Below are 17,201 nucleotides of genomic sequence, written 5' to 3'. Positions count from 1 at the left end.
GCGTACGCAGCCTTATATTCAACCCAGATATCACACTCTCCGGATCAAAAGGAACAAGCCCTGCACCACGGAAGCCTCCTCTGATGTTTTTTCGTTCATGGTGGCCTGGAAAGCCGCAAAGAATGCCGGAAGTAGAATGCCGGAAGAAAGTCTGTCTTCGTGATATGCGTAATCTGGGCAAGCATCAAGTCCTCAATTTGCCGCCCGTACGCTTTCTTCAGTGGCCCAAAGCAACCCACATCAAGGGGTTGGAGAATATGGGACGAATAAGATGGCATACAAAGAGTAATTATTTTGTTCTCCTTGCAGTAGAGCTCGAAATCAGTTGAGTGGTGGCACTCGTGACCATCGAGGATAAGGAGGCGATATATACCCTTAGATTTTTCTTTGGTATGTTTATCAAAGTGCCTAATCCAATTTATCCGGGGGGGAAACGATCGTGAATCTAGGTCGAGAATATACTGAACAATAGTAGATTCTTCCAGATCCGTGAGTTTTCGCGAAATGGCTACAGTGTCGCGTCGCGACTGTTGACCGCGTTGTCGTCGAGTGAGGGTTGCACGACTAACGGAGTATATCCGAGCAGCCTCCCAAATGCTTAGCTTAGAATTTTGTTCCATAGCCTGAAGGGCTAGAATTATTTGACCTTCGTCGCTTTTATTTGCCATGTGTGGTAGTAAAGAAAAATGTGGTTAAAGCTATAGAATGCTACGCGGGTGGAAAAGTGGCTCATTCGGTGGTGTGGCTCACTCGGTGGTGTGGCACGTTAATGCTCTTCCAATTTTCTATGAACGCTGCAGATGTCGAAGTGATAATAATGAAGGCCGACGAATTCATCCACGACGTGCAGGCTGGTAGTTTCAGCATCTCATGCATCTCGGCCAAATGAGTTGCTGATGAGTGGAATATTGCGTACAATATATATAGTGGTGAATTTCCGCCATTTTGGGTCTAGCGCCTCAAGTCTTCACTTAAGATAACCGCCTTGGGGCGTTATCGACTAGTAACCCTATCCCCAACCCCCAAAGATAAGGAAGGATTGAGTCACATCTAGACACATTTTACATGGGGTCTGGTCCACATCGGCCGATAGATCTAATAGCAATTGGTGCCCAAACCGACAATGTCGCGAACCACAACTGAACTAGACCAGGGTAATGCAAGTGCTGGGAAAATAAGGCTTCCAAATGGTCAGGTACTCAACGTCAAATCCAATATTTCGATTGAAGCCGACGAAATCCCAGTAATCGACGTCTCCGGCATCTACAGCGAAAACATCGAAGATAGAAAAGCGGTGGCTGAGAAAGTCCGCGAGGCGTCTCACAGAATTGGATTCTTTTATGCTATTAATCATGTTGGCTCTCCATTGGTTGCCGCGCAGTTATCCTTTGTCTGACCAACGTGGTACTTTAGGGAATCGATCCAAAATTCGCGGATGGTGCATTCGAACAAGCTAAACGGTTCTTTGCCATGCCGATTGAGAAGAAATTGGAAGTAGACACTGCTCGTGTGCCTGGTGAGTTCGTCGGGTACCACGCCATGCAACAATACAGCGGCAATAACAGAAAGCACAAGGGCCAGTATTTGATTTTGTTCAAAACTATGTGAGGAGACCTAACATCTTCTGCAGACCTCAGTGAGGCTTTCAATATTGCCTACGATGCAAAGTATGACCCAGAGGCGATTACAGACGAACCATCAACGAGTATATTTTTGCCGGAAAGTGAATTACCGGGATTTAAAGATGGACTCTACGCTTACCATACACGCATCCTCCAATTTGCGCGCAAAATGACAGGCATTTTCGCTTTGGCGCTGCACTTGCCTGAAGACTTCTTTGCCGATTACATAAAACAACCGGAGGCAGGCATGCGAATTCTTCACTACCCGCAGCAGGAACACTCCGTAGATGACCAGAATGGTATTGGAGCGCATACGGATTTCGAGTGCTTCACTATGGTTAACCAGGATTGCTCTGGCGGACTGGAAGTCCTTAGCAAATCTGGATACTGGATCAAAGCCAAACCTATACCGGGCTCGTTTGTGATCAACATTGCCGACTGTCTCATGCGGCAGACAAATGACTTTTTTGTATCAACTGTGCATCGGGTCATCAACAAGAGTGGCAAAGAAAGATATTCAATCCCTTTTTTCTATGGATTTGACCGTAAAAAGGCCCTTGAGCCCGTTCCGACGTGCGTCTCCCAGGACAATCCAATGAAATATCCGCTCATGACAGGTGGAGAGTACTACAAGTGGCGGGCAAGCAAGGCCAAGGACGGAGAACTTTAATGAGGTATATATTCCAAACGAACATGTGGTGTATCTGAATGCATTATTTTCGAAGCATAACTCAGATGATATTGAAACAAACGCGCGAAATACGAGTGCTTCGTTTAATCGCCTGCATCCTGTTCTGAAAAGGACGACTATAAGGAAGCAGGGCCAGAGTGTGCGATATAATGTGGATCGCCGTCCTGCCTTGTGTGATAAAGAATAGTAAATGGCTGAGTCCTGATCTGCATGATATGCACCAGATACAAGGTGGCCACCTGATTGTGGCGGCAATGATGCGGGCCTAGCGTTTCTTTGCGGTATTTCCATTACGTTGCAATGCCTTACAAAAGATTGCCTAGAACTTCTAAAAGTACCGCACGACGGCCAGTGTACAAACCGCTATGCCTAGTCCTGTAGACAACACGCACGAAATTATTTCTGTAAGTTAGTGTCTTCAATTGAGTTGCCTAAAGATTCTATTGAGCGGAGGATGTCAAGCAAGTCATGGCAATACATTCAAATGACAATGGTTGCGTATAGAATTGCGAATGCGAACAAAGGCGGTTCAGATCGTAATGACCGATAGACGGTGGTAAGTACTTTAAGCGCTACGTGGAAAGGCTATCTGTGAAGTCACAATAAGGGTATTAAACGGCCACCAAACTCAGGATTTTGAACCTTACGAACAAAATGCCAAGATCTGAAGAGGATCTCAGCCTATCACACTTGCCGCCTTGTAGAACGGGTCACTGGAACCGGCTCTTGCCGGATCCATTCTGGGGACAGGTGGAGATATTTGTAACCAGAGAGAGGCAGACAAGCCAGCGCCAGTCAGATACGCGAGTGATTTGTTTTTCCAAGCTCTCAGAGTCTCGCAAAGACCGTCCGAATGCGATTGTGTTACACCGTGTCAACCAAGTGGAGATATTTCACAACCAGACGAGAGGCGGCGCGGAGGTCAGCAATAGCCCGTAAATCTGAGGGTTCAGGGATTGGTGGGGGCGCTCGGTGAGATTCAGTAGCCGACTCCACAAACTTGCTGCGGAGACGATGCACATATTTAACTTACATGGCAAGCCGGATAATTATTTCACCGCCTTGGGTTCGTGGGTTAGGGTTACTGTAGCTTCGGTGCAACTCATCTGCCGACTAAGACAGTAGCATACGTCATAATTTGCGAGAGAACTCAGGTCTAGGTCTAAACTGAGATTCGATGCCTGCTACCTTTAAATACTGAGCACAGGTCGCCTTCAGTCACGATGTTAACTACCACTGACCGCAAACTAAGATCAACAACATGAAAGTCCTCCTCCTTGGGGCCACTGGCAACCTTGGCATACGCCTGATCCCGGCTCTTTTATTACATAATCACAGCGTGGTTGCCTTCGTTCGCTCATCCTCGAAGCTTTCCTCGCTGTTGCCCCCGACCCTCCTCTCTCAGATAGTAGTTGTCGAAGGCGATGCAAAATCCTCCGGTTCGATTAAGAAAGCTATACTTGACAACAACTGTGATGCGGTCGTCAATACAGCGGGCTTAGCGGCTTTGATGCCGTGGCAGAAGAGCGAGCTGCCAAGAATTTTTGAAGCCGTTGTACAGGCTACAAAGGTGTCTGGGATGGAGAGAAATAAAGCATTAAGAGTTTGGTTTTTGGGCGGAATGGGTTTGCTGGATATGCCGGGGACGAGATCGATCGTCGGTGATTAGTAAGTCTCTATTTATGTTTCCAACATTGGTACCATGCCGTAGGTTGTGAATTGCGGATATATTTTGGCGTTTGGGTGTAACAGTCTACGTGACAGAAACAGATTTGGACTGATCATTATCTTTAGTCTTCCAATTTACCGTGAACACCTTCCAAACCTCGCTTTACTCAATTCCATTTCTACTGAAACTATTCGCTGGTCGATCCTCTGTCCCAGTGTGATGACACCTAGATCCTCTACAGTAGAACTCCCAATGCAAGCTCCAACTGGGAACTTGATTGTGTCTGCTACAGTACCACCGCACTGGAAAAACGTCTGGGTAAGGAAAATCCCACTTCTGGGTCCGTTCATAGTCCTGGGGTTGAACGCTGGCCAGTATACAACTAAACTTGAAGACAATGCGGAGCTCATCGCTAGTGACCTAGAAAAAGGAGGTGATGAGTGGGTGGGGAAGAAGGTCGGCGTTTGGGATGCTTCACAAGAAAAGCATGCTAAGAAATGATAGGCAATGCACATTTTAAACTGCAGAAGTTATATTTCATCAGGTTGTGGGTTATAACGTTACTTGTAGTTTATTACTAGCAAATGTCATATTCGCTAATGTATTTTGAAGTTCAAACCACGGCAGCAGTTTGTTTGGGTGGGTTCAGATGAACGAATGAGCAACACTGATTATAATCTCTAAATCAAGTTCAAGTTGAGAAATTGAGCCCCACGTCAACAGTCTGGAGGTGGCATGAGGCTTTCTAAAGACCGTTTCGAAGATGCGAATCACGCTCAAGTGGCTATTCTCAATGGGAGTTTGTTTATTCACGATGTCCATGACAAACTTTCAAGTGCTACATAATTGATTCTTTAGAGGCCGCTTCCTTTCCCTGAGCCAGTCATGATCATTACAGTTAAATTACTACAAATGTCCAGCATAGAGGTTACATAGAATTAGAAAGGGGGATCGACCCATAAAAGGACATCGCCTTTTTCACGTTTCACTTAGCTGTATGCGGGATTAGCACGGCTGGTGCATGTGAACGGCTCGTCTATCCAGTAGGTGTCGTGCTGTTCGTCATAGATGATGGGGTAGTTGGTAGTCGGATTGCAGAGCGTGTCGATCTGGGCTTCGTCTGCAGAGCTGATGGTGAACCAGTACATGTTGGTGTCTGGGAGGACGCTCTGGCACTTGTAGAAGAACCCCTTCACACCGGGACCAAACACATCACTCCGGAAGTCGGCAGCCAGCTTCCGGTTGAGGTTGATATTGTCGCAGTCAGCCTTCATACCCTCGATGCTAGTGTTCTCAGCCGCCGCTGTCGTATATCCCATGGCTGTGTGGGTACCAAACGCCGTCCAAGTCGACGCCGGCAGGCCGATCTGCTCAGCAACTTCAGCAAGAAACGGGCTTGTGGGTGCGGCTGCCGCGGTCTGTGCCGTAGTGCTGGAATCCGCAGAGCATCCGGCGATGGCGACACTGATACCCAAAGCCGCCAGCAGAAGGGGCGTGATTCGGACTCCGTTGGGGGCAAAGGACGAGGATGTCACGCTGTGCTTCATTCCGGGCAGGTCTAGCGCCGACTGCCAAGTTGCAAGGTAATGCTCACTGATCCTTGATGACTACGACCACGCTAGCCCGCTAGCCAGCACTCAATAAGCTACCAGGACTGATCAAGGACACCTCCGGTCTGATCTGCAAGCTCTGGGAGCTCGGAAGAATGAGAAAGTGTAAATACAAAGAGTTAGTCTTGGCAGCTTTAAGGACTCAGAGCTGGCGGTGATATATATGACAGCTCAGGGCTCTCTGGCGGTTTTATGATATCTCAAAGCAAACATAACATGGTGTTGTTGGAGTACATGATCATCCTTCACTTACATATCACGTCGGTGTATATAATATATCCTTTACTTTCATATCACATAGCTACGTCATAATGCCGATCTACGAATGTCATGAGTTCCCCTCCATAAGTAACGACGTCGTTACTAGACAAATGTGGTTCATCACACCTGTCATGAGTGATGAGAGTGCGGGTGATGTGACGGATTTATGAGCCTGAAACGCTTCTCATTTGAGATGCGTTCTCCAGAATCAATAAGCCGAAATGTCCTCGAGACTGGTTATTCATATTCAACCAGACCGTCAGCCTCATTTATCAATCTAGTCCATTTCATTCTACTCATTGTTTTCTCATGCTTCCATGTCACTTGACTGCTGCTACATTCCATCGTTGCCCGCAACTTCCAAATCTAGTAACTTTCTTCCGCGCTCAAATTGTGGTGGCGGTGCAACTTCCGTTCCGAAATGCTCCCGTGCCAGCTTTTGTATTTGCCTTGACCTCTCCTAAAAATCAGCACCAAATCTCGAAGCTAAAAATATGAAAAATTTATTAAAATTCAACCAATTCGACTGGTATAAGTTTCTTCGCGAAGTTCGCAATATTAAAAATGTCCGGCCTTCGCTACTTCTCAGAAACCAGAAATTTTGCCTCAGTCCGTGCGGCTCATTACTATGTCTTCCGCTGTCGGGCCTGTGAGACTCATGTTTGCTAGGCAAGCAAAAAAGGATATTGCGTTCTTCTTATCTAGCTTCTCAGTTTATTCTTGTTTAACTTATATGCCAGCCCTTGTCCAAGGACCCAGCCGAATAGCATACACCCAGCATAAGTCTCCGACGCGAAAGTAATTGTCAATTTTAACGGGTTAGGGACGTTGTGGCTCTCGGTGGCGCATGCCGCTTCGGGTACGGGTTGACACATATTTGATTTCACGGCCCATGCGTACAGTGGCATCGCCGCAGCCCCATGCAATCGCACGAGCCAACGCTTGCTTCGTTATCGCACGCCGTGGCCGCCAGGCCTTCGTCCGGCGCTCCCGTCAACGGCTGCATGAATCCGAGAAGGGGCGGGGATTATGCAGGCAAGCTCTTAGAGCTTGTGATCGATATGAAGGGCCGGCTTGCGTATACGGGACGGTCCGTGATTCTCTCGTTTGTATTCTATTATATGAGCGTGCAGATACTCGTTTATGTATATAACGATGGCAAATTTCCAGCTTGGCGGACATAATAAGACCGGAGCCATCCGCTGGTCGGATAATATTATTCTAACTCTTAGCTCTTCGCTCATGATTTCGTGGTCTTGCCTTACAACAGCGTTTTGATAATACCAATACAAGGATATCGGAGTATATGCTACTATCACCGCAAAGATCTACTGTCGCGGTCCTGGCACTTGTTCTGGCTAGAAACATCGCGCGCGCTCCCTGCACCTCGGACGATATTACAAATATGGATGTGAATGGCTGTAATTGTCCTTCCCGCTTCCCTTCCCCTGATACAGATTTGACATGTATCGGGTCAGCACTAGATTGCTCCCAGACTTGTGGCAATCCTCAAATGATTGTACAACGTCGTTCACAGCTCACCCAATGTGGTCAGGGTTGCATAACTGCAAATTCGGACTGTAATGGCTGATATATATGGGCTCCATAGCTTATGCTTTTGCATACCAACTAGGTTCTCAGTCGCCTGTGCTTCAGCGTCGTGATCCTCACGTTCTATATAGAGTACTTCAATAATAAAAATAGCCAAAAAAAAGGTCATGTCAAGTCTCTATTCCCAAGAGCTGGGCCCAAATATTGGCCGTCTGGCACTTCAACAAGGTGGCGGTACCTGTACCATCAACTCCCGCACTCGAAACTAACGTTCCCCACCAGTTCAAATTCACGGAAGTGACTTGAAGCGACACAAAAACAAGAATAGCGCCAAACGCAACACCGGCACCCAGAGCTGAAGTAAGAACGTAATTGTACTTTGTCCACCACGCTAGATACCTCCGTCTGATGTAGTACATGAAAACAAACGAGAATTGAAGTCCAGGAGTGTAGTATGACAAATTGTATCCGGATTGGAATCTGCTCATGCCCGCAAGAAATAGAATTGGGCTAAAGTTTTTCAAATACTTCAAGAAGTATCGTCTGATATAGTAACAGGGTGCCCCAGCAAGTACTCCGATAAGGAATGCCCACTTTAACATTGGATAAAGTGTGTTAAATACTCTCGAAGGACCAACAACACCCCAAACTAAAGTCGCCGTATACAAGGAATGAGGGAATGGACAGAAAAATTTGTTCGATTGGCTGTAACTGCAAGATCCGGGAATGAGTTAAGGAGCACTTCTAGGGCTCCAATCGTCACGAAAGTCTGAATAATCGTCGCCAACAACTGACATCTAAGCAATGCTCTCGGAGGAATCTTTGCATAATGACCCAGTTTCTGATCGCCAATGAAAGACTCTGCCTGCGCATCAACGTTCCATCCATAAACGCGGCACATCATATTTGCAATGGCGTGCTCTGGCACCATATACCCGGCAATAACAATGCCAATGTCGTTGAATCCAAGTTGAAATCCAGTAACTGAATAAATAATGGCACTTGGAATCATAAGGCCGATGCACACAAGTATGATAATAATAATAGACCAAGCAGGCGTGTTCGTAGGAAACGCTTGACAAGCAATAATGCCGAAAACTAGGGAAAGAATCATAAGGCAGAGATACCACCAATCAGGTACCTCAGGGTACCTTGACATCAGCTTGGAAATAGCGTCGTGATTGTTCTCAAAATTAGACCGCTTTCGATACCGAATATTCGTCCAAAATCCCCGCACCGCGTCCTTAATCTGAGGCCACTCAGACAGACAGATATATACGAATGACAACGTGAACATAACGAACTCCGATCCATAGGTAAATAAATACCCAAGTGAAATAAAAGGCGGTGAGTAACTTTTGTATTTCTCCAAGTTCAGTGTTAAGTTGTCATTAACAACCGCCGACGCATTGAACGTAGTGCCTTTGTTGTTGAACGTGCCAGTAGAATTTATTGGAAGATATCCCATCCACTTATAATTCTTCCAGTAGAGAGCAATCATAATAAGGCCTCCAACAAGCATACCAAAATATTGATTAGCCGTTGAGAACCAAGGTACAGCAAGAGGAGTAGAAAAATTGATAACACCCCAATCGAAGGTCGTCCACGGGTTAAATCCAAGTCCCAAACCTGAACCAGTAATAATAGCAAGAACTTTATTCTGAGGCGCGATCCATGTCGGCCAGTTAAAAGTACTGATGGCTGTAAAGATAAATCCCGGGAACCAGTAGTAAATCAACATGGCGCTTAAGCAAATGAAGAAAAACTTGTATTTCGTTATTGTCCATCCATGAATGCTTCGCTTGCTTTCTGGTAACAAAAGAGTACGGTTAAGCATAAGAGTAGGAAGCAGCGAAGGCCAAATTGCGTTTGATTTGTTAATGAGTTGCTCAGGATACGGACAGTGATGGACATACCTTTGGAGGGTAGACGACCCATCTTCTCAACAAACCTGCGAGACCGAATCCAAAGAACTGGGTGGAAAAGTTCATTAGAAACATAAACCCGAACGAGACCCATTTCTGATTAAAGAGCATCCCTAGTTTCCATAACTCATGAAATTCGACCCCTGAGATCCAACGTTGACCATGAGAGTAGCAAGCATTTGCTCTTTATTATTCCAGGGACCAGGATTCAATGAATATCGCTTTCCAAAAAAAGTAAATTCTTTGTTGGGTAGAACTTTTTCCAAAAATTTTCCACATGGATAGAGTAAGATTTGGATTGCAGTCGCTTGGAGAGTAAGAGAAGGCTGTCGGAACGAGAACAGTTGGTTGATAAATGATCCGATGGGGACCCAGATAATACCAAGAAAATAGGCTCTAATTGTCTCGACGGGAAGATTTACATCGTCCATGGGATCACAAACAGCTCGAACTTCTGGATAAGGTGAATGAAACTTCAGCAAGGTGGCTTCCAACAACATGTCCAGAACATATGATTCGTGATCCGTCCCGTAGGCTTCCTCACCCTCTAATAGCAGATGCATCTTTTCAAGGGTGTGAGCCGGAAAGTTTGAGTCATCTTCATGGTATTCAACAGCTTCGCGAAGAACTTCCATCGCCTCCTGTATCGACAGCGAGGACATCATATCGAATAGGTAATTCGTTTGGGGACCGATATCTAGGAGATCGTCCATGTCTTTGTTCATTCCATGCTTGAGTCGATCGATAGCCTTCTCTCTGATATTAGGAATATCGAGTTCTTGAACGACGATTACTTCACCGGTTTCCTTGGAAAATTCGTTCGACGCGTCCGGATTGTCGACATCCACCACAATGCCTTCCTTCTCATTCGCCATACTTTCTGCCTCAAAATTAGCCGTCGTTTATGTCATATGGCATTACCCTGGCTTACCTCAGTTAAACGTCTAGAGAAAATGCCAAGAGTCAACACCCGTTGCTTTGCGGTGATGGTGAGAGTGACCGTTATGTGCAAGGCAGGCAGCATCTTCAATATATTCTGATAGGCCAGTGCAAGATAAGGAAAGCAGCGCAAATTTAATTTAGACAGTCAAAACCGGCTGAATGACAGACTAAACCCGAGTACCTTCACTTGATTCATCGTAATCTTATCTTTGGAGTGGATAGCTGTAAAGCAACGTTGATGTACCCGACATATATCTCACGCTCCTTCTCGTAATGGCGCAAATCTAATTTCCGAGTTAGATACCGACCAATAATTCATGCACTGTCACAATTATATGGATAGACTGGTTACATTACTTTTTTTGACGTATTGAACTTTAGGTTTCTACCAGGTGAGTAGCATACCTCCCGATTCTAAAGTATCTGTGATTGTACAGATATGAAGCAGCAAGCCCGCGTCGCTAGGTCTGTGCAGTTGGACCCGGGTAGTTAGTTGTTGGCCTTTGCTTCAATCGCCTGTGCCTCTTGATGACGGTAGGTGGCAGGCAAGCTGATAAGCATCGACTTTTGAGCTTACACAGAAGAAGCTTGGATCATCTAATCCGCCCAACACAAAATAAGGTTTAAGCAATCGGTTTTATTAAAAACCCGTTAGCCGATGCAATGTTAAGAGTACTTTAGCGAGCTTATCGGTTTATTGAAAAAATTTTTAAGTTTAGTCCAATTTTTTACAATGTCAGCTTACAGAGTAATCGGCTTGGCGAAGCGTAGTGGAACAACGGCTTCCACGACTGGCGCTGATATCTCGGAAAAGGGCTGAGACCTAATGCCGATTATCGGGACTTACATGTAAACGGTGTAAACGACGGTTGCCGATGACGCTGGAGCCTAAGCGCCAAAGTCGATATGCTGCATATGAGCGATTAAACTGCATGCAGTCTAGTTTTCCCTTGAGACAAATTCCCATTTTACTGGTCGATACAGTCTTGGAATGCAAAACCACAATTGAATTCTGTGGGCTCGGACCTATTACGCGACGGAAACTCATTTGGAATTAAGAATCAGCAAGATCAGAACGGCAATTCTGTTCGCTCTGCTATTCCAAACTCGAAATGGTAGGGGACATCCCAATCAACGCCACCGTAATCAGCGTAACTCACGTTTTACTCGGTTCAGCTTCGCATTGAGCGCACACGGACAAATTTATTATCTCGCATACGAGCGATAAAGCTGGTGGGCTTCTAGGCTCGGGATCGGCCGTTCCATATGGTTCAAGGGATCCGCATAAAAATGTTGCACTCAAAATCCTCTCCGAGCCTTCTTGGGTAACTCTAACTTCCCAATCAATGAATTGTTGAAAGTATTAATAATAAGGGACGTTAGAAGATGAAAGAAGATAGAGAGGAAGTATAGTATAACATTTAATGCCTACATATTACGATGAACCCGTTGGGCCACGGTAAATACGAAATTCAACCTCCAATTTAATTCATTCCACTGTGCCGTCCCGGGTTGGACTACTTATGCATTCAGAGTTCCAGCTCAAGGTGTGTCCGACTCCCGTGTGCCGTCGGCATTGCCGGCTACTGCACAACCGAAAACTGGGCGCTAGCATCCCAAGGACAAAAGGCATCACCGAATTCAAAATCAAGCCACGAGGGTTTAGGGTTCTGATGAATATATTGATCACAAGTCTAGTGTTAACGATATACGATTACGTAGTTCTTAAACACACGAAAAAGCGTCTTCGAAATAGTCAACTCTTCCCGTCCCCTTGTCCACGTTATCAGCCACAGCACTCCTGCACGTATCCACGAGCGACCCTGGACCGCACGACATGACCGCGACACTTCCATGGGCTTGCTTGATAGTTTCTTGGATGACCTTCCTCATGTCTGGACGTTGACCATAATTCATGGCAACGATTTGAGGCACTGAGCAGATGGACACATGTTTGCCCGATATATTTGAGTGTTCGTCGCTGTCACAGCTATCGGAGTCAGTGTTCCCCAAACTCTTCTCATTGCTCACGTCCGAAGTCGACGAATTTGTCGACCACTCGGCTGTGATGAAAATTCTAATATCAACAAACCCATCCTGTGATACCTCGTCCAGCTGCTCCTTCACCCAACTTAACGATTCCACGTTTCGTACCGTCCAGTAAAAAGTACATGCTGTCCGCTCCTCGCCCGTCGCTTCAAGTCTAGCGCATAAGACATCACAGCTGTGACCCCGATCCCACCGGCAATGAGCAACACGGTCTCATACCGTGCGAGAGGATAGGTCTTACCGTAAGGGCCTTCAACCCACACGCGAATCTTATCATTGCCATGTACATGAGCCGCACTCTCCAGTAGTCTCCGAGTCATACCTGCCTGTGCCTTTGCGACGAAGATGTACGACCCATCGGCTTTGGTGTCCATGATACTAAACGGATGTGATTCCCAGAATTTGTGGCGCATTACGTACAAGAAAGCGTACTGTCCGGGCTGTGCTTTGAAGTGAATGTTCGGCTTTATGATGAGGTGCGTGGCGTCACCGTGCGCATTTATTTCCGCCTGGGTAGTCGTGCCTGCGAAGATCACGCGGACGATGCGGAGGAACCGGTCGAACATCCAGATGGCTAGGGCAGCGTATGTGTAATTGTGGTAGCCATGATTGGCAAGGTGGCTATGTAGGCCGGGGAGAAAAACTGCTACTAAAACGACGTGACCAACGAGAAAGGTTTCGTACCAATAGTGGCGGAAAGGATAAGCTGCTTGAAGCATGATCGCGCCCGCGAGAATGAGAATCTGTTGCTCTTAGTACGTGAATTTGGATAATGAAAGCCGTGACGTACTATTATGCCCCACAAGTTTGGTTGGTACATATTATAGTAGTATATCTCATACCCGCCGTCCATAATGTAGTATGACGTGAACCCCACGCCGTGAACTAGAGACTGGAAAAACATCATCTGTTGCATACCGTTAGTATAACTCTTACGCTCTCGAGGTATCCACCCCACCCTTCCAATCCACCTGTGGAACATGTTGAACGTTTCGTGCGACCACCCAGTAACAGCTATCATGATATTATTACGCCCGCCAAACAGAAACAATAATGGAATCATAGTTGTCGCCATAATCCCTGACCGGTTCGCATAAAACCGCACGACCTGGATAGTCCATGCTTCGTGGCTTTCGGGGATAATATTGCGGTGGACAAAGATCAAGACGAAGTTGAGCAGGACAAACCCCACGATGAGCAGCGTTTGCCACCTTAGCGGCATAATCATCCACGACACGCCAAAGAACCTTATGGGACTAACATGTTTTCGGCTGAATGTCGCTGGAAGCATTATGCGTTTTCTGAAGAAGGTGACGAGACGGCCTGGTTTGCTGCCGTTCCCGGGATACAGTCTGAGCGCGGTGAGACAGATGAAGGAGATGATGATTGGGATGATCCAATATATGGTGAGGATGTTACTGCTATACTGTCAGTTCTGTAGAAATCTGAAGGCATGATTGCAATTGCATACACGTAGTATTCACTGTGCAACTCATTTGGGCTCTTTAAGCTTCGCGCTCTCACACCCAGCGCCAAATCTTCTGCGACGACAAACACATCCGTGACCGTCGACTCTTTCTTGCTAACAACCTTCTGATCCACATAGTCCTCCAACTGCTCCTCCAAGTCGTTGTTACTCCACGATCTTGACCCCTTAATCATGCACTTTTTTGAGAGATACTTCCAAATCGACTCCATCCCGTCCCGGTGGTTGCAGGAATTGGCACACATGGTCAACGCCTGGAAGTATATGTCATCCGTGCACATACACGCAAAATCATCCACTTCGCATTCGGTCGTGAAGGTCTCTAGGAAATTCTGGCATGCGCTATTGCAAGACGTTTCAGCTGTGGAGAACTGGGAATGGCATATGACAACCATGAGAAAAATGCCAATGATAGCCAGTGACTGCATCCTGCGTGCCTTGAGAAATCAATCACCACACATTCTGAGAACGTAGGGTCGCCCCGGCTGATATTAGTACCTTGCCAGATGCGCCGCGTTCCACGCTTATCGAAGTTCAAAGGACACATGGCACTGAATAAAGCTCTGTGGAATACCAAAAACTTATGGTCTAGTTACAATAGTTAAATTGTGTGTGTCTTCAGTTCTGGATGGGATAAACGCCCCGGACTTCTTGGAGGTTTGTTTTCGCGTTTGTGATCGCCTGTTCCTTGGACGCCACCGCACAAGCCCCCATTGTAACGTTCACCACCGCCGCATGTTTCTCGTTCATCTCAAACACCCGCACAACTAATTTAATTACTTGTGGATGCTCATGTATAACTCAGTTGCAACCATTTGGTGTAAAAGTGGCATGGAATGGTTCACGGAACTGTGTGGAGTGCGAGAGCCACAATCGGAAAGGTTCGGAAACTGCCTGAAATTTAATTTGGCAGTAGGACCTGCAATTCCGCAATTCGGGGCACCTCATTACCCTCATTTGTTCGCGCTGTACCTCCATTGTGGCCTTAACATTTGTCCATCTTCGACATGCACGGCTTGTGCCTGCACACAAGACGAATAAAATCTGTTGAGCGATGACGGACGGGATGCGAGACAGGAAGGTGTCGACATTGTCGACGAAAACTCTTGTAACCTCCATGGATTTTGGTAACTCTCTATTGGATGAACTACTGAACTTCTGACCAGACAAGTTGTACAGACACCCTCTATTTGTGCTTGCCTGACCACACAAAGAACACAAACGAGACACACAGAGACACGAAGCCAACAAATGGCGAAGCGAGAAGAAGATACAACCGAGAAGAGTCCGAGACGCAACCGAGAAGAATCCGAAGAAGAACATGGGCGACTAGAAACTGCAAGAACAGATGACATGAGAAGAACTGGATTTGGTTGAGCAAATCCAGAATTGCCATATTCTCAGGGGTGCCAGAGCTGTGCCACAAACTCTATCCAGCAGCGTCTGGGTGGAACCCTAACCTCGTTCAACAAAATCCACGGTAATAATTTCCGCAAACACAGTCCTAGAAAACTCTTATGTTTTCCATCCTATTAAGCAATAATCATAGTTTATTACGGTTCTAACTCAAGAAGTAACAAAGCGATTAAGGCACAAACAGCGAGCAATATTATCAACATCCGCATCATCTCTCCCTGCAGTGAGTGTTTTCTAACACCAGTAGGTCTCTCCCTGCTTTAAAGAGCCTATCTACTAATACTTCAGAGGCAGGAATCGCCAAGAAATCTCGAGCATCTCGTTTATTGACCCTCCACCACTGGAATAACCATTCGTATCGTCCGTGGCCTCTATGTCGATGCCTATTTGAGGACTATCGAAATAGCGGTCGTCATCCGGCTTGGCTTCTACAGCCAATGGCTTCAACCTTTGAAACATGCGGGAGCCACTGGATTTTTGGTCCAGTGTTGTTGACCCCTGAGCACGTGATTAGATGCGAATATTCGGCGAATAATATTCGTTATTTATTCGCACTGCTCAGGATTTGCGAATAAAATTGCGAATATTATTCGCAGTGGTTGGGACTTGCGAATAACGAATACGAATAATGCCGATTACTGCGAATATTCGTATTCGGAGCAGCCCTACCCTACTCATTAGTCTTATGATCAGGATGAACGGAGGAGTGACTGATGAGCTCAGAGACCATGTGCACACGCTGTTCGTGGTGGGGGCGTGGGGGTGGAGCAAGGAGACGTAGTTCGGCCCTTGTGACCATATGTGCACGTGGTTAGTGCTTTGCGACAGTCTATGATATAGCGGGACATGCCACCACAATTTAATGCATATTAAACTCCCTAAACGAGCTTTTCCGCTGAAACGTATACGATTTTTTGCGAGTAACTCAACGATTACAAGGTAGGGTATGGGTATTTACTGTAGTGGTTCCCTGAACCCTAAATCCGCCTTGAATCCGCCCTGATCGAATAAATCTATATTCCCTTTACACTAGCTAACAAGAAAATTGCCTTTCGAAGTTTAGTGCAGAATGACTTTGATATTCCGAACTTTACATAGTAGGCGTTAATGAATTTCATGTTAATAGATAATAATTAATAAAGTAGTCCATTACGGCAGTACATAGATGAGAAATAAAGTTATAGAAATAGTTTGACGCAATTCTAGATATCTTTAGTGTGGATCTTCCAAGCTGTGGAAATTTCAAGTGCAACCGCGTCAACTCCCACCACGTACTTACATAATTAGCTAATCACATTATTCACATATCCATCAAGACGGATGGCGGATGGCGAATATGGCTTGGGACATGGCGGCGGAAATGTATTCAACATTCCTATCCGCCTACCTAAGTATTGGATAATTATTCGCGCCGGATATTTTGGCGGATACAATCCAAATCTGCCTGGAGTTAACCGTGAGTCCTTGGTAGTCATGAGGAGAGTGGAATGTCTCCCTCAATAACTGGATGGCATAACTGCTCCTTGATTAAAGACCATGCCAGACTATCTCTCGCGTTCACCCTGTGGTTTACGTAATGGGATATTTTTCGAATTTTGGTCTGGGGTCGCGCTCAAACTCCGTCTCTTTTAAGCCAACACTATGGTTCAAGATGCAATAAAGAAAAGAACATCCATTTCTCGAAGAGAGGCACAACCTAACGCCTGGCTAAAGCAGACTGACGATCACTGTCACGCTAACAAAGGGTCTGTCACAGTAAATGGTATGTGATAGCCGTGATACTCTTTATGCCATACTCAGTAAATATACACAAATTCATCATTCTCGCGATCAGTCAAATCCAAAAATGCATTGTCACCCAGCCGATTCTGAGCCTCAGGGTTCAGGGTTCAGGGTTCAGGGTTTCAGGGTTCAGGGTTCAGGGTTTCAGGGTTCAGGGTTTCAGGGTTCAGGGTTTCAGGGTTCAGGGTTTCAGGGTT

The 17,201-nt window shown here is 46.1% G+C and overlaps 5 protein-coding genes across 5 annotated transcripts; 2 read left to right on the top strand and 3 right to left on the bottom strand.

The window, feature by feature from the left end:
* The first annotated feature begins 1,055 nt into the window (after positions 1-1,055).
* Positions 1,056-2,630, top strand: V1513DRAFT_124637 (uncharacterized protein). Its single transcript, XM_066894155.1, has 3 exons — positions 1,056-1,354; positions 1,414-1,576; positions 1,631-2,630. The coding sequence occupies exons 1-3, from the start codon at positions 1,124-1,126 to the stop codon at positions 2,290-2,292; spliced, it is 1,056 nt and encodes a 351-aa protein (XP_066752798.1). The 5' UTR covers positions 1,056-1,123; the 3' UTR covers positions 2,293-2,630.
* A 783-nt stretch (positions 2,631-3,413) lies between these two features.
* Positions 3,414-4,523, top strand: V1513DRAFT_124639 (uncharacterized protein). Its single transcript, XM_066894156.1, has 2 exons — positions 3,414-3,981; positions 4,108-4,523. The coding sequence occupies exons 1-2, from the start codon at positions 3,575-3,577 to the stop codon at positions 4,481-4,483; spliced, it is 783 nt and encodes a 260-aa protein (XP_066752797.1). The 5' UTR covers positions 3,414-3,574; the 3' UTR covers positions 4,484-4,523.
* A 211-nt stretch (positions 4,524-4,734) lies between these two features.
* On the bottom strand, positions 4,735-5,828 carry V1513DRAFT_124630 (uncharacterized protein). Its single transcript, XM_066894154.1, has one exon. The coding sequence runs from the start codon at positions 5,527-5,529 to the stop codon at positions 4,972-4,974; it is 558 nt and encodes a 185-aa protein (XP_066752796.1). The 5' UTR covers positions 5,530-5,828; the 3' UTR covers positions 4,735-4,971.
* Positions 5,829-7,384: 1,556 nt separating this feature from the next.
* Positions 7,385-10,204, bottom strand: V1513DRAFT_459160 (OPT oligopeptide transporter protein-domain-containing protein; the record flags this gene model as incomplete). Its single annotated transcript, XM_066899737.1, has 9 exons — positions 7,385-7,527; positions 7,643-8,115; positions 8,193-8,405; positions 8,430-8,662; positions 8,684-8,770; positions 8,801-9,149; positions 9,171-9,292; positions 9,321-9,455; positions 9,491-10,204. 9 exons carry the CDS (start codon positions 10,202-10,204, stop codon positions 7,385-7,387), a joined length of 2,469 nt encoding a protein of 822 aa, XP_066752795.1.
* A 1,792-nt stretch (positions 10,205-11,996) lies between these two features.
* Positions 11,997-14,234, bottom strand: V1513DRAFT_425935 (ferric reductase like transmembrane component-domain-containing protein; the record flags this gene model as incomplete). Its single annotated transcript, XM_066896142.1, has 5 exons — positions 11,997-12,392; positions 12,443-13,063; positions 13,111-13,227; positions 13,279-13,738; positions 13,792-14,234. The coding sequence occupies 5 exons, from the start codon at positions 14,232-14,234 to the stop codon at positions 11,997-11,999; spliced, it is 2,037 nt and encodes a 678-aa protein (XP_066752794.1).
* Positions 14,235-17,201: the final 2,967 nt, after the last annotated feature.

This window comes from Lipomyces chichibuensis (genome assembly GCF_038497645.1).
Source record: "Lipomyces chichibuensis strain CBS 12929 unplaced genomic scaffold V1513scaffold_22, whole genome shotgun sequence".
Classification (NCBI taxonomy): domain Eukaryota; kingdom Fungi; phylum Ascomycota; class Lipomycetes; order Lipomycetales; family Lipomycetaceae; genus Lipomyces; species Lipomyces chichibuensis.
The sequence above is the reverse complement of the archived record's forward strand: the minus strand, read 5'-3'. Positions and strand labels throughout refer to the sequence as shown.

Excerpts from the sequence above, each read along its gene's own strand:
- V1513DRAFT_124630 (XM_066894154.1), bottom strand. The coding sequence starts at position 5,529 with ATGAAGCACAGCGTGACATCCTCGTCCTTTGCCCCCAACGGAGTCCGA.
- V1513DRAFT_124639 (XM_066894156.1), top strand. The coding sequence starts at position 3,575 with ATGAAAGTCCTCCTCCTTGGGGCCACTGGCAACCTTGGCATACGCCTG. Across the intron at positions 3,982-4,107 it reads AGATCGATCGTCGGTGATTA|TCTTCCAATTTACCGTGAAC; the intron begins GTAAGTCTCTAT and ends CATTATCTTTAG.
- V1513DRAFT_124637 (XM_066894155.1), top strand. The coding sequence starts at position 1,124 with ATGTCGCGAACCACAACTGAACTAGACCAGGGTAATGCAAGTGCTGGG. Across the intron at positions 1,355-1,413 it reads TCTTTTATGCTATTAATCAT|GGAATCGATCCAAAATTCGC; the intron begins GTTGGCTCTCCA and ends GTGGTACTTTAG. Across the intron at positions 1,577-1,630 it reads CAATAACAGAAAGCACAAGG|ACCTCAGTGAGGCTTTCAAT; the intron begins GCCAGTATTTGA and ends CATCTTCTGCAG.